The sequence below is a fragment of the Xylaria bambusicola genome (genome assembly GCF_022495145.1).
Source record: "Xylaria bambusicola strain CBS 139988 unplaced genomic scaffold F5B22scaffold_42, whole genome shotgun sequence".
NCBI classification, from domain to species: domain Eukaryota; kingdom Fungi; phylum Ascomycota; class Sordariomycetes; order Xylariales; family Xylariaceae; genus Xylaria; species Xylaria bambusicola.
The window spans coordinates 288,997-308,473 of NW_025953595.1; the positions used below are offsets into that span (position 1 = coordinate 288,997).

Genomic DNA, 19,477 nt, shown 5'->3' on the forward strand with positions numbered 1-19,477 from the left:
ATTCATTGCAAGCCCCTGGAATAATGATAATAGTACAATAAGACGGACATGATCCAACTCCTTTTCATCATCTCAAAGATTCGGAAAAAATTATGGCAATGGTGAAGATGGATTGCGACAGTAGTATAGTTTAGCGCATGTGTGAGGAGTCGATTGTAGAAAGTGTAGTCAGAAAGTGTAGTCGTATATACGGGATGGGTCGTTTGCTGCTCGGCTCAAGATTGTGTCATGACGGGTGTTGGTTCTGGTTGCTGCCCTGGCTCCGCAGCTTTGACGGCTTGTTTCTTATTTGCAAGAGTGGCGCGACGTTTAGCAACAGCTTGGGACATGGACCCAGATGCCCAGCGCGCTGGCGTGTTGTTAGCATGGATTTATGCAATGAGATAAATGGCAGCATCTGGTTTAGGGATTCATTACCTTTCATAGAATGGGACATTTTCTCGGACTTTGTCATTTGGTTATAGTCCTTGATATCGGCTGGGTCGGTACCGTAAGCAGCAGCTGCGTTACTGGTGCTACTGCCGCTGTGGGGGGGTGTCGAGCTTGATGACGATGGAACAGAGAAAGGATTCGGAGGAGGGATAGGCATTGGGTGAGGGGCAGAGGCAGACCCATTGTAATTCTTAATTTTGATCTTAGTAGGTGGTTTCGTGGTCGGATGTGTTTCTGGTGCAGGCTGTTGAGTCGGCATAGGAGAAGGAATGGGTACCGGAACGGGTGTCGCTGCGAAGTCTTCGACCTGTGTTTTCTTCGAGCGTCTGACGCGCTTGCGCTTGGGCTCTTCCTCACGAGGTTCATCCTCCGGATTCAGAGAAAACTTCTTTTGCCGCTTCTCTCTAAGTTGGTAGTTATTTGATGTTATAGTAGACTGGGTAGCGGTTGATGACGAAGTTGGAGGACGAGATTCGTCTGCTGTGTTATTAGATTGCATAGATGATGTGTAGAATGAACCCGAGGGAACCTCTGAGAGTCGTGAGTTGGTACGACGTAATTCGGCCTTGACAGGCGTTCGTTGATCGACACCATTGGTGGTAAGTGCCTCTTCTTCCTCACCGGCCTCGACAATTGTCCTTCTACGTCGACGTTTCCGCGTAGGCTTCTCTTCATCAACCTTCTCGACCTTCTCGGGTTGTTGCTGTACCTGTTCGGCTGGCACAGGAGTAGCTTCGGGAGCTTCCGGGACAGGAACTGGTAGGGGATGCTTCCGTGGACGGCCTCCCTTACCTTTCTTTTTGAGTGGTTGTGGTTCAATAGGTGCCGTCGCCGAGGCTGGCACCTTAGGATTAGCCTCACTATTCTCTTCGACAACATCTCCCGCTCGTCGACGCCGACGTTGAGTGGGAATAGGAGTTGAGCCTCTGCTAGCGGCTTCACTTCCGTCGAACAGTGCTGGAGGCTTCCTAACACGCTTGCCATGGACGACGACACCGTCATCGGCTTCCGCCGCTTTGGCTGTTTGCTTTGGTCGATCTCGTAAGCGACCTTTTCCCGAGCCCGGTTTTTGCTCAAGTGGATCTTGGAAGCCAATTTTAGCGTCTCTATCGTCATAATCGAAGTAATAGTTTGTAGCCATGAGCTTGTCTTGATGTCGGGCATAGGCAATTTCGGGATGGGGACGATCAGCCCGAATGCCTCGAATAATAAAGTCCTTTTGTACTGGGTTTGCATCGGGATCCTTGCTCGTAAGCATTTTAACCCGGTGTTCAAAGGCTGCGTCATCTGTGCGATACCGGACTGCATTGTCCTCATCGTCTGTAATCTTTCGTAGTTCATTATACTCATCCTGCCAGGCCGCTAAAGCACGGTTGACAACTTCCAGCCTCGCCCATACTTCTTCCGGCGGTAGAGACTTGAAGTCTTCCAATAGGTCAATAAACTCGGACGCATCTCTGGCCTTCTTGAAAGCAATCGGCCCTCTCACAGGTGGCTGGCTATAAGGAAGGTCTATGTCCGCTGTGGGGGAGTTTGCCCTAGTAGGCAAAGGCGACATTGCTGGTGTATCGTCCATAGCACCATCTACAGGAGTAGAATCTGGTACGAGGGGATCAGTCATGGGAGTGTCTTCTAGTGCGATGTCTGCCTTGATATTATCGGCTTGGGCACCATCAAGCTGATCATCTACAGCATCGTCAAGGACATCTTGCTGCAGCGGCGGCAATTCAGAGGCAGGCTCGGCTTCAGCCTGCGCAGGGGGCCACTCAATAAAAGCGCCGTTAATGTATGGGGTAAGATGTGCATATGAGGGGTGAAGAGATTCGTCGACAACACTATTAGAATGACCAGGTCGACGTGTATCGGGAGCCTCGTGGTGTTTGACAGCGTCCTCATGGTCGAAGTCGACCTGAGCCAAACCTAATCGAGATTTGCGGGGAGTTGAAACTATATCGGACGATGTTGTGACATGAGACGGCTTTGAATCGTCATTTGAGACGCTAGAGCTTGTATTTGAAGTGGTGCGCCTGAGGGTAGACTCATCGGATTGCTCGCTTTGATGACCACCAACTTCAATGGTGTCCTGGACCTCAACATCTTCCATATGCTGATCAGGGATTAGGGCCTGATGCTCTCCTGTTGACTTTCGTAGTTGATTGCGTCTACGAAGGGATGATGCAGGTGGGAGAAGCTGTTCAGAGGAGCGCCTCTTGATGTGAGCGGTATTGAAATCTTCCTCCTTGTCAAAATCATGAAAGGCAGTATCTGTGCGCCGCCTTTTTATGGCTCGCGCAGCGGAAGGTGTTGATTTGCTGTTGTCGCTCAGATATTCCTCGGTGCCTTGGTCGAAGGTGTAATCAACACGGGCCCGCTTTCTGAGTGAGCGGCCACCTTTGTTGTCAAGGTCGTCAGATGAGGGCATAGTGCCATCAGCAACACGAGCACGAGCACGTGTTCCTCTAGAGGCAGTAGGACTAGGGGTTCCAAAGGAAAAAGATGAGGAGGCAAGACTGTCAGCTGGTGTGGAAGATGGGAGTTGTTGGTCAACTTGCTCAACCGTGGTGATAGTACTAGAGCCGAGATGCGAAGAGGGACCAGCCGGGAGCGCGTGGCGTTTCCTAGCAGAAGCGCGGCCTCTACCGCGAGCTGCGGAGGCCGGCGAGTCCATTGTTGCAGAATGCTAGGGGTATACTATGCTTGTTGTGTTGTTCAAGAGATTGGACGAAATACAGTCGCGTGGTGCAGATGCAAGAAGATTTCCAGTCGGAGATTATGTAAGTGGGGAATCTAGCAGGAGGATGTGTGTAATTGAAACCCGAAAAGCCGGCGACAGACGGTGACGTTGATGACAACGACGCCCAACAAGGCAACAGAACAGGACAGCGGAGAAAGAAATGAGAAATCAGGTCAAGAGACTACGCATTGCACTTGTTAGTAGACGAGCATTGGTGAATGCGCGCGCGCGCATTGAGTCGGGGTGTAGCAAGGAGGTGAGGAAAATTGTGTACCTGTATGAGTACAGACAGGCTAGGGTAAGGTAAGTAAGGTTAGGTAGGCCAATAATAAGACTTACATCCGATGACAGCTCCAAAGGGACGACGGCTGTTCGCGATTGACGGCCACAACGAGATAATTAGCTGGGATAGCTAGATGATTGATCGAGGTTAGAGAGGCTTTTCCAGCATGTAAAAGCTGAACCAGGAGACAAAAGGAGACAAGAGGAGACGAAGGAGTGCGCTGCGGTTGCTGGCACGTAGAGGGTACCGGTATTTTGTTGAAACAGAGAACATCGGTAAGCCGGCCAGACAGGCTTTGCTTTTAAGTGAGAAGCAAATAGGGTGGGTGTGGATGAAGGAAGGGATAGAGGAAGATGTGAAACTGTCTGTGTATCTATCTATCTATCTGACTGTGTGCTCGCGTGCTCGCGTGCTCGCTGTGTGTGTGTGTGTGCGTGTGCGTTGGGATGTAATCGAGGCAAGGCAAGGTAAGGTCCAAAGTGTAACAGCCTCCCAGGCGATGAGATTTTTGATAGCTGTACTTACTTACACGGTTAGTGGCGACGAAGAGCCTTTCTTTATGTGCAAAGAGAGCAGGACACAGCACGGGAGACGAGGAGATGGATGTTCAATGGTTCGAGCTGGTCTCATCAACGAGCCCGGCGAGCAAGAGAATAAACACCAGAGATGAGATATAACACGCAGTCTTCTTGTTCCTTAAGGACCGACACTGCTACGTCTCATTCAGGGTCACTTGGATTGTCTGCTATTTTGGAGCTGGAGATGCAGTGAGTGCTGCCAGTGCTGCCAGCGCGCACACAAGCCACACCAGACCTGGCAGTAAACCGGGAAGCCCAGCCACGAATCGACTTACTTGCATGTACACCTACATGTACCCTTACATGTACCCTCACATGTACCTACACCATGGCCAATCAGACATGGCACATTGGAGTCTCTCTACTCCGGAACGGGCCTAGAGACTTCCAAGGTTACTTAGAACGTGGGTAACATGGGGGCAGTATGGGGATCTATACCTACCTACATGTAGGTTACTTGATGAATGTGCTATTTTCAGGGGAGGTTACATCAAGTTTCTTACAAAAACAGGCTCGAATACACTGCATTACCTACCTATAACTAGGTATGAAGATACAGCGCACCTTTAGCGCACCTTCAGCCTATCTCCAGCGACTCTTTACTGAGATTCGTAACCTACAATCACACCAATGTTACTTGCCCATGTTACTTCCATGTTACTTGCAACTTGGAATTGTCTGTTTCTCACCATTGAGCCCCGGCATCTTCCCTTGCATCCCTTTCTATTGATCTATCTTGCCATATTACTCTATTTTCGTCACAAGCTTAGCAAACCAATATTTACCAGCGTGTGATGGTGCATGAATCCGGTGAAACTCGCCTACCTCCTACTGAAGTACCTACTGTACGTTTGTGTAAGATGCCTTCGTCTCGTCAAGAGACTACCTAGGTATATCCATATAAGGCCCCCTTTGTAGCAGCTATACAAGATAGGTAGGTAGGCCTATGATCAGTAAAACTAGAGATGGCTAAAGTGGATGTGCCTATTACTTATATAATAATCTATCAATAACAACAGACTTGTAGATTGGCTAATTGTATGCACATTGTACACGTATTGCATCTTTCCTCTTTCTTTCACAAGGAAATAATTCCAAGTTGGAGTCGCTCTTTAGTGCAGGTACTTACCTATGTATCTGGCATAGGTACCTTGTCGGCAGGTAGAGGTATGTAGGTAGCTACATGTACTATAGGCAGCTTACCTTAGCTACCCGCACCCAGCAACACCTGACGTCTTCCCACTCCACTTCGCTATCGCGACATCACATCGCTGCAAATAAGCTTAGAGACCCAACATCACACATCTCTCGTCAAAATGTCGTCGAAGCGGTCCAAAGCAACCACCGAAGACGAGCTGGGGGAGCTCTTCGAGGGCATTGACAACAATAGCGCAGTGAAGAAGTCCACCAAAGCTAAGAGCGCCACCTCGAAACCGCGGAGTGACAAGCCCTCCAAGGATAAGAAGGACATCCTCGCTGATTTGGAGAGCGAGCTCGGCGGAGAGGAACCCGCACGACCACACACGCCTCGCGTTAAACGCACGAGCGCAGCGACTCCGCCACCCGCGGCCGCCGCCGGTAGGCTCTCCGAAGACAAGCCTACAGCTGCCGCCGCCGCCGCTGCTGCTCGGAAGTCCGCCGATAGCACTCGTTCTTTCCACGCCAGCTTCACCCCGAGCGCAACTAGCTCCGATCTCCAAGATGCCGAGAAAAAGGGTCCGGTCGAGCAGACAACCCCTGCGGCTGCTGCTGAAAGCGGAGGCGGTTGGTGGGGTGGGATCTTTGCTACAGCTACGGCCACGGCCAGCGCTGCCATGAAGCAGGCCGAAGCCGCCTACACAACGATCCAGCAGAATGAAGACGCTAAGAAGTGGGCTGAACAAGTCAGAGGCAATGTGGGAGCTTTACGAGACCTTGGTGAGTGCCATATGCCCTAAATCCACAATAGAGGTGGCTGTACTCGGCTCCTCTTTGCTTAGAGGCTTGCTTGAAAGCTGGCTTGCGAGTGTCAATTGGACTAACATATCATGCCACTAGGCGACGATCTTCGACATCGTGCTATGCCAACTTTTGCCAATATTCTACACACTCTTGCCCCACCAATCTCGTCTCACGAACGTCTCCTTATTCACATTACTCACGATTTCGTGGGGTATCCCTCTCTTGACCCCCTCATATATGGCGTCTTTGGCCGCGTCATGTCACAAGTCGAGGGCGGCGATCTGCTCGTCATTCAGCGCGGCCACGAGAACACTGCTCGCCGTTCCTCCGACGCCGCCCTCTTCGGCGGTGGCTCCAGTTCGGCGGGCTGGCGTGACGGCCCCTGGTGGCGACAGGTCGACTCACCCCGGGACCTTGGTGCCGTGAAGGGTCTACTCGAGGGAACCAAGCTGTGCCGCGTCAACGCAGAGAGCTATTCAAACGACTACCTTTCAGCGAGCGGCGGCGTAGTTGAGGCCCAGAGACGTGCGTTAGAACCCCTGAGCGAGGACAACCCCGTCCGGACCAGCGATATCTTCCTTGCCGTGCAAGCCATCATAGTAGAGGAAGATCCCGCGCTCTTCGCCGGCAGCACGGCCAAAGAGGCAGAAAAGGACACAAGCGCCGTTGCAGATGACAGCAGCGACCCGCAGGTCTGCTTCGCTATCTATGTTCTTGACCCGGTTCACGATATCGTGTACAGCACTCTTAGCCAGAGTATCCCCCTTAGATGGATCAGGTGGCTGGACGCGCCAACCCCGCTCACACCAGCAAGCGAGAGCGAACAGGCCGTCCCCGCCGACTTCAATGTTCCTGATGAGATCCGGGAGATCGTCGAGAACGGCGGCGTAGACCCGCGCGAATGGGTCGCTGAGTGGGTCGAAGAGACCCTCAGCCTGTCCATTGGTGTAGTCGCTCAGAGATATGTGGCTCGGCGTATGGGCGTTGGTGAGGGCGGTCTCGGAAAGGGCAAGCAGAAGATCGAGACCCTAGTTCAAGAAGGTGCTGGTGAAGCTGCGCGTGCAGGTCTACTGTAGCTTGTTAGATGAAGAGGGAAGTTGAGAATGTGTGAAGGGATAAGGCGGTACTTTGTCGCTATAATTACCTGGTTTTGCTGTTTTGGGGTGTCCAAGGTGTTCTGTGGGCCGATTATCCTTTTACTCAGCCGGACTGGATCGAATACCTATTGATGTATGAAACTTGATCCTTGAATACAATTATGTTCAGCCGTATTTCGAGCTCCTGTGCGAATTTGATGGCGCCTTTATATAAGTATTTCAAGGGGTGACACATGCCCTGTCATCGCCTTCGAAATGTGAACGCGCTAAGGACACATGTGGACAAGATGTTAGGACATCCATAGCCAGTCTGTCAAAGGAATACGGACGGGGGTCATACTAATAACATCGAATTGATGGGAGAGCAAGTAATCAGAAGAGTGAGCCCGGAAGTCTATTACCAGGTGTCTGTCTACCTACCACAATACGTAAAATAGTCCACCCGCCAATCGAAGAAGTAATACTCTTAATAAAGATAATAAACCTCCTAACACCTATCTCACACAAACTACGCTAAGCGAAACAAATCAAGATGAAAATGACAAACTCATACACACACTTCCTCACCCCCACAACTCAACTCAACTCCCCTATCCCTTTAGCCTCTCCAGCTTACTCCCCACATCCTCCAAGCTCCCAACGACTTTCAACTCCGCCTTCGCAAGTCTACTCGCGCCGTCCAGCTCGACGCGCTTCAAGGGCCGATACACAGGCTCCCACATCTGCTCGGCGATCCAGTCCTCCAGGTCCGCATCTTCAGCGGGTATATCCCGCACCGTGGCCACGCCCTCCCGCACCGCGCACCGAATGACCTCTCTCGCGACGCGCACAGAGACGTCCCGCACGGCCTCGACGCCAGGGAGTAACGGCGCCGTGGGATCTCGTAAGGCGGGGGATAAATCCGCTACGCCGCGGACGGCGGCGACGAGCATTTTGTCCGTGAGGAGACGCGCGCGAGAAAGCACGCAGCCTAGGCCTATGCCGGGGAAGACGACGCTGTTATTGCACTCTGCTATTTCGATGGTGATATCGGAGGCGTTCTGCGGGCCCCAGGGTCCTGTGACGGGCGCGAAGGGACTGCCTGTTGCGACCAGGGCGCGCCCGGAGGTCCAGGTTAGGATGTCCTTTGGCACGGCCTCGTGGAGACGCGTGGGGTTGGACAAGGGGAGGATTAATGGGTGAGGGGTGTGCTTGGATAGTTCTTTTACGATGGCTTCTGTGAAGGACCCTGGGACTGTGGATGTGCCTATTAGGACGTTCGGGTGGACTTCTTTGATTACCTCTAGGAGAGAAGGGGAAGAAGAGGGGGAGGAGGACCAGGAGGATATGTCTTTTGCGAACGGCTTTTGGCCGGCGTCGAGGGAAGAGGTTGTTGTTAGGAGGCCGGGTTTGTCGATTAGCCTTTGGGGTGTTAGTGGGAGGATGAAGGGTGAAATTTGTATGTATGGGATAGGGAGGGGTGAATGAGGTGGAATGAAATGAAACGAAATGAAATGGTGAGGAGAACGGCTTACCAGATCTGCTTCGCAGCCTCGTCCTTGCTGATCCCCTTCTCGGCAGCGATGGCGTCGCGCACTTGGTCCGCGATCCCGACACCCGCTGTCCCCGCGCCGAAGACTACGAGTTTCACGTCCTCGAGCTTCTGCTTGCTGACGTGCAGACCAGCCATGATGGCCGCGAGCGTGACGCACCCAGTCCCCTGGACGTCGTCGTTGAAACACGGGATCTCAGGGCGATAGTGATCTAAAATCCGACGGGCTGTTGTTGCAGTAGTTAGTTTCAGATTTACTTTGCGCTGCTATACTTCGTATGCATATACAAGTTATATGAGGGCGGCAATACCGTTCTTGAGCCCGAAATCTTCAAAGTGGATATAGGCCCTGGGGAACAGTTTCCGAGCCGATTGCACGAACTCGTCGACGAATTTGTCGTATTTCTCGCCGCGGACGCGTTTCTTGCGGAGTCCGAGGTAGAGGTCGTCGCCGAGGAGCTTCTCGTTGTCTGTGCCGCAGTCTAGGACTACGGGAAGCGTTCGGTTGGGATGGACTATTATCAGTTTCGGTCAATTACTGGTAAATTTAACGTGAGTCTTAGGTATTTGCGAAAGGAAAGGCTGAAGGCACATCCTTTGCTTTCAGAGTGATTTATAGGCAATGAGAACAAGAAATAAATGGTCTCATAAATGCTTACTCCCGGCGCATAGAGTTGTTAGCGCGAGTTTTGCTACTGAGATCAGGATACCGCCCGCACCCTGATCCCCTATGCCGAGGATTTCTTCGCCATCTGGTTATCGTCAGCCACTCTGCTAGCTTTTCGCCTTGATCTGGCGTTGGCATGGGAGCTTGGCGAGCATACCTGACACGACGATATAATCAATGTCATCGGGCCTTCCCCACTGTGCCAGGTCATGAGAGACTCTATCTATGTTGTCGATATTCAGGAAACATCCCTCGGGTCTCCGGAAGAGGCGAGAGAAGTTCTGTATAGCATCGCCTTCTGTCGGCGTGTAGACCACACTGAACATTTCTGACAAGTGGTCTTGTAGAAGCTATTAAGAATCAGCAGTCTGTTCGAAGCCTATACCCCATTCCTGCCTTCACACATAGTCATCGGCCATGAATGAAGTACTAGAGGATGAGAGCGGGGTGGGTTGGAAAGAGTGGTGCTCACTCTAAAGTATAGCACGGCATTCTGCTCCTTCAGCGAAGTCAGGAATGTGTTCTTGGCGAGGTCGTCGGGGCGCGTCGAGTATTGCTGGTAAGCTCTTTCCACCTGCTGCTCGAGGGTCTGAACACTGTGAGGTAGCAAGCCGGTGAGATTGAACTCTTCTCTTTCCTCAGCAGTGTGTGCAGAGCCGCGATTGAAGTAGGGCGTGTTCAGCAGTACGGTTCCACTCACGGCGCACTCGATAGGACCGCGAGTGCTCAGAGGTAGGTGAGAAAACTTGGATGTAGACGGCATCTTGGACCGCGAGTGTGAAGTTGAGAATGCTGCGCGAACACTACGATGCTGTTTGAATGTCAGGGCACGCCGAATGGGTTGTGTTCGATATATTAATAGCATGGAATCTGGACTCGCGACCACCGACAGTATTTAAATCGTCATCCTGATGATGTCGCGGTTTCTACTTTCTACTCTATACTTCTGCTGAGCTACGAAAAGTAAGGCGAAAGCAAGGTTGCAATTCCACATGGTGCCATTCGATGAGGCGGATGTGACGTCGTCCAAAAGGTTGCCCCCACGGCCATCGTTCAGAGAAAACGGGACAGTGCGGGGCGAAACACGGCGGTCAGGGCTCGCTAAAGGACGCGGGATGGCAGGTTACGGGACTTTTTAGCTTACGGCGATGGAAAGCTGAACGCAGCAGCAACACACAACATACGACACGACACAAGGGACGGACAGGAGCAGGGGATAGAAGGGGGGAATGGTAAGCTAAGCTTTGTATTATCTATCGGGTGATACTTAGACACTGCAGCTGAAATGGCACAGCAATAAGCAATAGGGTGAAGGGGTGAAGATGATAAGGATGTAGGAGCTCTAGGAGCCTCGCTCACGTGGTGGGGAAATCAATCCGATGCGGAAAACGCATCAGGTGAGCGTGGACTATGATGGTCCGTTGTCGTTTGGTCTTGCAGCACTCGGTGTCAACGAGCAGTACGAATACCGCCCGTCGCCTCGATCATCACCAAGCCTTCTCGAAACCCCAGCACAAGACGTGCCGAGGCATAAAGACCTTCGAAAAGAAGACTCGTGGGGAGATTGGGAGTGGCTGGTACGAGGGTTGCTGCGTGTGCTGTGCTACATACATGGATGGTATGAGAGAGAAGGCGAGAGAGAGGTAACAAACCTGGTGATTGTAACGATCACAAGCATCATGTTCTTCTCGTAATGAGTCGTTTGTTGTAATGAATGCCCCTGTGACCGCTTGCTCGTCGGCTACATGTCGACATGTCGTGTTATGTTGCTCGTGAAATACAATGGGAGGGAGGGAGGGAAGACGAGAATTTTGACGCGGAAAAAATGAATTGGCTGGATTGGTTCGCCCCACAGAACCAGACCCATGGCCTGTGCAGATTTAGGTAGCCTAGCCAAGTCCCTACCTAACCTAGCAGCCACTTTTCCATCCAATTCAATACCAACATCCATGATAACTTACATGTCTTATATCTTGAATTTCATGTAGACGATCTCTGACAAGTTCAGAAAACCTCTCTAAATGATGCCAATCAATATATGTTTTGTTCGGGGACTGAGTGAGGTGCAAAGATTACTTCGAAACTTGATTGGAGTATTCGGCCCTGCCTTGACACGTCCCTAGGCAGGATATTATCTCAGACTCCCCATCTTAACTGTGGTGAATATCCGATACTACCAAACACATGATGTAACTGACTGGGAATGAAGAATCCCGAGTTGCGTGTGCAGTACCGAAAGCCATGGGTAAAAAAGAATGCCCCGACCGCTGTTCAGCCGCCAATCAGCAAACAATGACAACCAGTTAGTTCATCAGACACAGCAAGAAGAAACGAAGCATCAATCGTATGTAGGATCAGGTTGAAATTATCGAATCGAACTGCATTCTATCCCATCTCTACATAACCCGTTCAGTGACCCTGTGTTATACATAAGAAGCATAGAGAGCAAACAGCCTATGCTCTTGTATAAGAAGCGAGCCTGGCCCCTGAAAACCCAATACCCCCCTATCCCACACTTCAACGTCTCCAACTCGTCTACATGGGCATGCTCATGCCAGGAAGCTCGGTAAGCCCTAATCGATACGTTAACACTTGCCGTCCGAATTTCAATATACGGACATTAGCCGAGACGGATAAAGTACTCACATTTGTCGCCGATATCTTGACCAGACTGCTGCTTCTTGGTGCAAGCAATAGCCTGCGCATCGGTTTGTCGCTTGAGAGGCGCGCATCGGTCACCGGAGCAATGGCCGTCCATAGCCTTCTGGAGGGCATCGCCCTTCCAGCCGAACAAGTAGTCGCCGTGCAATCCGTAGCCAGTGTTGTCGCCCATGCTCCAGTACCAAGGGGGTGAGCCGTCGGCAGGCCACTCGGCCTTGTTGTTGAACTGGCGCGTGTCGAACATGATCTCGTACATGATCTGGGGGATCTTGACGGGGTGCGTCGAGGGGCAGGCACCGCCGCTCTCGAAGGTGCCGGACGCCGGGTACGCGACGTGGCTCTTGTGGTTGGCCGAGTCCAGGTTCTTGCCGTCCCAGCAGGATGGGAAGTGGATGGACACGCGCCAGCCGCCGCCGCACGGCTCCTTGGGGAAGGCTTGGGTGTCGGAGCCCGTGCATGGCGCGCCGCCGAACGGGTTCTGCTGCATGTTGGCTTCGCAGCGGTAGCAGAGCTGCTTCTGCATGGTTGCCGCCTTGCGGTTCAGGGAGTCACCGACAAGCATACGGAAGCCCTGTTCCACTTATAAGTCACCGTGCCCTAGTAACGCGGGGATCATCTCCGAAAAACCTACAGGCTTGAAAGCTGTGACCTTGGCAGCGTTTTGGTAACCTCGGATATAATAGACGGTCACGCCGCCCTGGACACCAAGCCCCAGGTTAGCGAACTGGGGAACCCGCTTGTACGTTCCGTTGCGGGCTTTGAAGTACTGTAAGTGGGAAAAATGTGTTAGTCAGGATGTTCTAAGTCTAGTTTTGTAGTACCCGCAGGTCATCTGACACCAGAAAAACCAAAGAGTCAGCCGCATGAGGACCAAATACGCACCAAGTTTGCTGTCCAGTAGTTGCTGAAGTCTTCATTGTACGTGCAGCTAGTACAAGTGGAAACCGACGAGGGGTCGTGAGACGACGGCTGCATGCTTGCGTTGAATGAGTTTCCGCCGACGACTTGGTGCATGTGTGCCGATGGGACATTGCCAGGCTCAACTAGAGGGTCGACTTGGTCAATGACGAGCTGCGAGCAGCCAAAACGCATGAGCTCTTGAGCTGCAGCGAATTGCACCGCCAACGCGGGCACGAGGGTCTTGAACAACATCGCTGGTGCTTGTATCGTCGTTCGCTATCAAGCAGGCTTTCTTTGAGATTCTCAAGTAGCAAGTAAGTTAGTACCCAAGGGAAACGGTGCAGACGAAGAAAGGGAGAAGCGAAGGATGGCAGCCGAGTGGCCAACGATGGCCAGATGGTCGACCTATATGGTGTCTCTGGGCTCGCCAGTCAGGTAGCCGTGTCGACCGGATAAAATCAAACCCATTGCGGATACGGCCATAGAACTTGGCATCGATTGGCAAACAGAGGTCGGGGGTCAACTACCGCGGATCGTCCCTCTCGGCGGTTAATATAAACGTCCAAATCCGGAGCGAATCTCGTGGAGCGTTCATATTAAACATGACAGTGCAATCTCTTAGGTGCGGATAGTGCGGACTCGGTAGGACATTAAGACCGTCTGCACGATTTCGGCAACACGATCCCTTCTCTTTTTCAAGATTGCAATACGTCACTAGGCTTAGATATCCTTCTGCATGGACATCCAGACATTTTTTTGGGTGTGATCGCGGAAATGCCATTGTTGAGTGGGATGGATACAATGACAATGAACAGTATAGACCTACAGTCTGATTGTTGGAGGTAATAGCATGCAGGATTTATCCCGGATTACCCATGAGGCCTTATGACATTATAAAAGGGCTATCGTCCTATAAGATTGCCGCTCGCCCAGGCTATATATTGTGTGGCAAGTATAAATATTCACGCAAATACTATGACACATCATTGCCGACAAGCAGAAAGGCCCATGCCAAAGCAGTCTATTTATGGTAAGTCTAATGCGGACATAGGGGGAACCTACGTGATGGATGAATATGGTAGCCTTTTCGTCAAATCGACATGGTAGGAATAAAACTCTAACAAATAATTAGCTTTGGAAACATGAAATGCCTGCACGAGATTTTGGTGGGAAAGGTTCTATCGAAGCAGATGGATCGTTCAACTACAGGATAAACTATATAAGTTAAAGCGCTAGGATTTTACTAGTGTAACTAAGTCATGAAGCTCAAACATCACTCACCCTAATTAGAATATCTACAGCCACACACATATATGACACACTTTCGAATGGGCCACTGAAGCAAAGAGGAGGAGAAATGGGGCGTGCAAATATAAACCTCTGTAGCCCTCTGTTCCACGCGCCACCCATTCGCCTCGTAAACACCGTTTCTATACTTACATGTGACTAGTCTTACTGCGTGCCCTATCATATTACCAGTATGATCTTATATCCTTTCTTGGCTCTCCTCGGCTGTTAGTTATCGTGCTTACAATGACGACGACTCTGCCATATGTAATACTATCTATAATAGGTAATATGTAATAAGCCTCAGTTTATTTGTTCTCTATACGACTGGCGTTCGACATAGAAACGCTTCTTTTATAATTCTCTTTCGAAAAGGGGCTGTATCATGGAAATTTATGACTTGTGCAGCCTTCACTTGATTCTATCTATCACGAACCAACAGAGATTTCTAGCTAGACATCGCACTTTAAGCTCAAATATCTATACCTCTATACATGAATTCTAGGCTGATACAGTAGTTAAATTGGGAGCCAAACGGTACACCAGAGCCTAGCAAAGGAACTCTAGCCTGGGTCACTGATGCGTGATTTCTCACCGTCCCACACAACGACTGCTTAATGCGTAATCTTCAACTGGAAGACATGAATGTCCCCAGTGTCTGTAGTTGATAGATCCTGATTGTAGTTTCCAGCCTTGAAGAACGCCTTGGGGGTAGTGAAATAAGTCCTCAGGGTCGTGAAATCGTTGTTGTTGATTCGCGCCAGCAGCTTGCCGCCCTCGAACCGAATCTCGTACGTGAACCGTGTGCCAACCTTGACCGTTCCCAGCGGTTGTAGATCCTGTCCAGCCCCGCCGGCCGCGGCCTTCGCAGTGCCGAAATTAATCTGTCCGTCGCTGGTGTAGTACAGCTCTGCGAAGGGCTTGTTGAACCCACTATCGGCTTGGAACACCTGTCCGATACAAATGTTGTGCACGTTCGTGCCCACCAAGTCCATAAACAGTCTGTTTGTGCCCGAGTTGGGACTCCAAGTGGCTTTCTCTCCAAGCTCGGTGCGGCACTATATTTCGGTAGTATCAGTAATTACTCTCCGAGGTAAAACTGGCGGGGCTAAGGAGTGCTCTGCATGATTTCGGAGTTACATACGTGCTGGCTCTCGGCGAACTTGACACAACCGGTCTTAGAAGGGGTTCCAGGGGCCTTCATCACGAGAGCACCATCGCCGCTCTCTGTGAAAAAGTAGTGATGGCCGGGATCTTGATACCCGTTGCAGCCCACGAGCTGGGCTGGTGGAACAATCTGCGGTGAGCCGTTACCTATGGGGAGTTGGAGCTCCCATTTGCTCAGGTCGAAGTTACCGCCGGGCGCACAGTTGGGGTCGAGGGCTCCGGCTAAGCCTAGAGAGGCGACAAAGATGAGATTACTGGTCGGCTTCATTTTGGTGGTCGATGGGTGCAGATTAGTGCGTGAGGGGATGTGTTGTCGCTAAGTTCGTGATGATTAAGAAGTTTGAATGTGTCCCTACTCGTTGGATTGGCTGCTACTATATAGTTTTATGCTCACCTAGGGACTCAGAGCCTCGTTTCACTTCTCCCCTTTGAGTGATACTTTCTAAAAGCTGACCTCAAATCCAGAAATAGCATTCAAGATCTGTCACTCCTTTCAGGTACTAAACGGCCGTTCGATTGCCACACAAAAGTGAACTCGCTACCCTCAATACAGCACACCATTTAGCCAATCATGCTCGACAATTTGAAACGGCGGATACTGGGTTGCCCCTATCTGCAAGTAATACCCGATCATTCCCAGCTTCATTTATGAGCTTCTAACGCTCTTGGGAGCCTCAATAACCAAATAGGTAGGTGTATCAATCGAAGAGCATCGAGCGCGCTAGTACCTGTTGTTGAACACGGCGGAGTTCAAAAGCGCATTGATCAAAAACGCCTAGCTGACGTCAGCATAAGCCTAACCACCTCACGCTCAGTCTCTCCCATCGTAAAGTGAAAATTTATCAGTTCACTTAGTCCCGCCAATCTTACGTAAACTTTGCTAGGACGAGAAGGTCATCTGATTCAGCTACGGCCTCGCGCTATATCATGGCTTTTTCTTTTTCACTGTTACCGGGAAGCGATGTTATGATATCTTAGGCTAGGCACTATCACGATCCCAGGGCTACATACAAAGACACTCGATGCATATAGCTCTAACTTATGCACGTGAGGGTATTCGATATCTCCGTACAATAATATGCCTCAGTATAGTACCCGGGGCCACAGTTGCGTAGGAGGGATGAAATGATATTCTATTGCTAAATTCTGACAACTGCGGAGGCGGTCGGGGGCTGAACGATAGGTATCTCCATAGCCCAATTGTATACTGATAGGGCCGAGTTGGTATGAGGACATCAGACCCAGGAGATTTTGTGGGCTAAGGTTATAGTTCAAGTCATCATCAGGTAACTCTGATAATATGGCAAAAACACTTACTAATTTATGACAAACTTTCAAAGGTTTCGTTATGGTTGTATCCTCTCACGCAGAATACGATTCATCTTTCTTTGATCCATTGCCAAGGCTTCTTCGGCTATCAATCACACAGAAGGGGAATTTTCTTCTAGTTCTTTGCCGACCACTCCTAAAATCTTGTTAAACTTGCAGCATTTCAGGAAGAGGCTGAAATTAGGTATCTGGCCACAAGGAGCCTTCGAGTTTAGTATTTAGATAGATAGCGTAGTATCACCATAGCACGTGAGAGCTATCCTTAGAGCTTCAATACAATGGTCAGTATGTATGCGTGCCTCTATGTATAATACCAAGATGTCTCCAGGCGCATTTACGACCTCTGTGTGGCGAAGCTACAAGGCGAGTTTTGACGAATACCCGCGAGTATCCATTTGAGAACCCTAGCTTGATTATCAAGATATGACATTTGCCATCGTATTGATTAAACCTCGCATTTACGTGCCTACAACGCTGCACCGCGATTGACTAAGGGGAAGCCGGTTTGTTCACGAGATATCAACTTTCATCGGCCTTACCGTCCTTCCAGTCGTGGATTGTATCGAGACCTCACCGCCGAGTCGTCGACGAGGAAGTTACGTTGCTTCACACTTAGATAGAATGATATAGGGCAAGAATTTCGGCAACATATATCAATGACTTGACATGCAGGATTTACTATATAAAGGGGATACTCACCCCTTCTCAGTGACCTGTACTCATAACAACTCATCAACAACTCTACTTCGAACAATTTTAGACATTACAATTATACCCAGCTTTCACAATGCAATTTTCCCAGTTCATCCAGCTGTCCGCCATCCTGGCAGGAGCTGTGTACGCCATCCCGAGCCCTCTACCCAACACCATCATGCTCTCCAACGGCAACGAAACCGTAGCTGTCGAGGTCGATGGGCTCGATACGCGTGCCATTTTTGGCCGCTCAGACACGGATTGCAAGGGAAGCTACTTCTGTACTAATAAACAATGGTTCAAGGACCAGTGCGCACGGGCAAAGGACAAGCTCGAGGACACCATCTACACGAGCGGTGGCGCGTAAGTTACACCTCTTTCATCTTGGAGACTCCATTCCTATCCCTTACCCACTGTGGTATAGACGGGTGACTGATTTATGCACTATACAGAAAGAGCGGCGTGTGCGATGGTTGGTGCGGCCTCTTCGTCAAGGGTAAGGGGTGTTCTGCGACTGGGGCAGAGCTTGCCAATGGCTACGATTTGATCCGTGCTGGCGGTTGTCAGGCTTGTGGCTCATTGTACGGTGAGTTTATCTACGTGATGATGATGACGTAGACTGAGTCGTACTAACAAGTTAACAGCCGGAAGCTGTACGATTACAATTGACTACGTCAGTGGATGCTAGGTCAGATCTGCTCATAGCAGTGCTCATTACTCGAGTTTCCATGGTGAAGGATTGTCTGTGTGATTTTGTGGGGGATTCAAGATATTTACTTGTTCAAGGCATTGGGTTTTTCTTCTTACATCATGGATTATAGAACTGCTTATTTCCTATCCCAATATAGACTCCACTCTTTTAGTTTCTCATATGCTGTCAGTTCAATCTTTATATTACAAGTAGTAGTCCCCAGCACTAGATGCCCACTCAATATTTCGAAGCAAGTTGCTAGAGGACATTTTGCAAGTACAGCGTAGAAAAACTGTGGTAAGTACACAAGCAAGGAATGCCAAAGTGAAGGAAAAAAGGCTCTTTGCTGATGCGAGTTCAAACAGTCGAGGCCGGACATGAGTAGCAGCTCTATCTAGGCGATTACTATTGGCTTAATTCTAGGAGCGTCTTCCTTTCTGCATCCCTTTCTTTTCTAAGAACACTATAAGCCCATTATATCGTATGCGCGTGACAGCAATCTAAGGGATTAGCCAATTAGCAGGAATTACTAGCTCTCAGCGGTGTGATTTGCATTTGTATTTCCTTGCACAAGAGATTTATATCAGCTTCCACAAAACGCTTAGTTAGTAGAATAGAGCATTGATACAAGAGACTAACGAGATAGAAGCTGGCCGTATGAGATCTCAATTCCCCTCTGTTAGTCGGGCAGTTTTAGTGCTGATTTTCGAAGTATATATGAAGCAATGAGCATTCACACAAGTTGACCTCTCTGTTACCTGCTGCATGTAAACCTCTTCTACTAATCTACATCTCACTCAACAACATGATGACATTGGGGCTTCCGTCCGATTTTGGCCCTTTCAGAAACACGTCTCATTATAGGCTTAGTATCTTAGAGGAGAAACCACAAGTTTATCGTGACAAAGATGTCAAAACTTCAACGGATTGGTCAAATCCTGACTTCACCTTTCATGTCTGCGCCTATATGACGAAGACTTCATCCAGTACTAATCAAGGCATAACGTGTCTGAATGGAGGTACTAGATGAATAGTGGAGTGTCTCCGAGGAACTCGCCGAAGAGGACATGGATTTGGGCGCGGATAGCCGTAAGACACAAGGTGGATTAGCAATTTAGCACTACGGCTATTCATCTTGTGCATTTCTTGTTCGGGCTCGCGCAGCCCTCAGATTCTTTATAGGACGGAAAAATACACGCTTATGCCTCGAGGATGCCGGTACTTGGGGCATGTTAACAACATTCATAATAGTCTTCAAGTTGTGCTATGAGAGAGGCCGATGTCAGGGAGTAACTTTTGTAAGAAAGGCGGTTGAAAGACGTCCAATTGTGAGAAGTCTTTTCTTAAAATTCAAATCACCCATATGTATATATTGCCATTAATGGTCCTGAAGGATGCTGTGGGGAAAGTCGTATATAAACAGCCAGATCATATTGAGGACATCCTGGGACATTTATCAACAAATTGATACCTAGCCTATTGTATA

General features: G+C 49.9%; 6 protein-coding genes across 6 annotated transcripts; 2 read left to right on the top strand and 4 right to left on the bottom strand.

Moving 5' to 3' along the window:
• Nucleotides 1-215: 215 nt before the first annotated feature.
• Nucleotides 216-3,100, bottom strand: F5B22DRAFT_638307 (uncharacterized protein; the record flags this gene model as incomplete). Its single annotated transcript, XM_047977566.1, has 2 exons — nucleotides 216-349; nucleotides 418-3,100. 2 exons carry the CDS (start codon nucleotides 3,098-3,100, stop codon nucleotides 216-218), a joined length of 2,817 nt encoding a protein of 938 aa, XP_047828098.1.
• A 2,243-nt stretch (nucleotides 3,101-5,343) lies between these two features.
• On the top strand, nucleotides 5,344-7,044 carry F5B22DRAFT_638308 (maintenance of telomere capping protein 1; the record flags this gene model as incomplete). The annotated part of the gene is made up of 2 exons (XM_047977567.1): nucleotides 5,344-5,944; nucleotides 6,065-7,044. The coding sequence occupies 2 exons, from the start codon at nucleotides 5,344-5,346 to the stop codon at nucleotides 7,042-7,044; spliced, it is 1,581 nt and encodes a 526-aa protein (XP_047828099.1).
• Nucleotides 7,045-7,655: 611 nt separating this feature from the next.
• On the bottom strand, nucleotides 7,656-10,026 carry F5B22DRAFT_638309 (malic enzyme; the record flags this gene model as incomplete). Its single annotated transcript, XM_047977568.1, has 6 exons — nucleotides 7,656-8,466; nucleotides 8,580-8,823; nucleotides 8,908-9,111; nucleotides 9,256-9,348; nucleotides 9,421-9,613; nucleotides 9,736-10,026. 6 exons carry the CDS (start codon nucleotides 10,024-10,026, stop codon nucleotides 7,656-7,658), a joined length of 1,836 nt encoding a protein of 611 aa, XP_047828100.1.
• A 1,157-nt stretch (nucleotides 10,027-11,183) lies between these two features.
• F5B22DRAFT_373925 (uncharacterized protein) lies at nucleotides 11,184-13,211 on the bottom strand. Its single transcript, XM_047971185.1, has 4 exons — nucleotides 12,807-13,211; nucleotides 12,556-12,690; nucleotides 11,910-12,495; nucleotides 11,184-11,836 (listed from the first exon to the last, which is right to left on the bottom strand). Exons 1-4 carry the CDS (start codon nucleotides 13,074-13,076, stop codon nucleotides 11,799-11,801), a joined length of 1,029 nt encoding a protein of 342 aa, XP_047828101.1. The 5' UTR covers nucleotides 13,077-13,211; the 3' UTR covers nucleotides 11,184-11,798.
• A 1,205-nt stretch (nucleotides 13,212-14,416) lies between these two features.
• On the bottom strand, nucleotides 14,417-15,986 carry F5B22DRAFT_618599 (polysaccharide lyase family 7 protein). The gene is made up of 2 exons (XM_047975706.1): nucleotides 15,256-15,986; nucleotides 14,417-15,169 (listed from the first exon to the last, which is right to left on the bottom strand). The coding sequence occupies exons 1-2, from the start codon at nucleotides 15,544-15,546 to the stop codon at nucleotides 14,726-14,728; spliced, it is 735 nt and encodes a 244-aa protein (XP_047828102.1). The 5' UTR covers nucleotides 15,547-15,986; the 3' UTR covers nucleotides 14,417-14,725.
• Nucleotides 15,987-17,394: 1,408 nt separating this feature from the next.
• F5B22DRAFT_649411 (meiotically up-regulated gene family-domain-containing protein) lies at nucleotides 17,395-17,988 on the top strand (the record flags this gene model as incomplete). Its single annotated transcript, XM_047979168.1, has 3 exons — nucleotides 17,395-17,663; nucleotides 17,753-17,886; nucleotides 17,945-17,988. 3 exons carry the CDS (start codon nucleotides 17,395-17,397, stop codon nucleotides 17,986-17,988), a joined length of 447 nt encoding a protein of 148 aa, XP_047828103.1.
• Nucleotides 17,989-19,477: the final 1,489 nt, after the last annotated feature.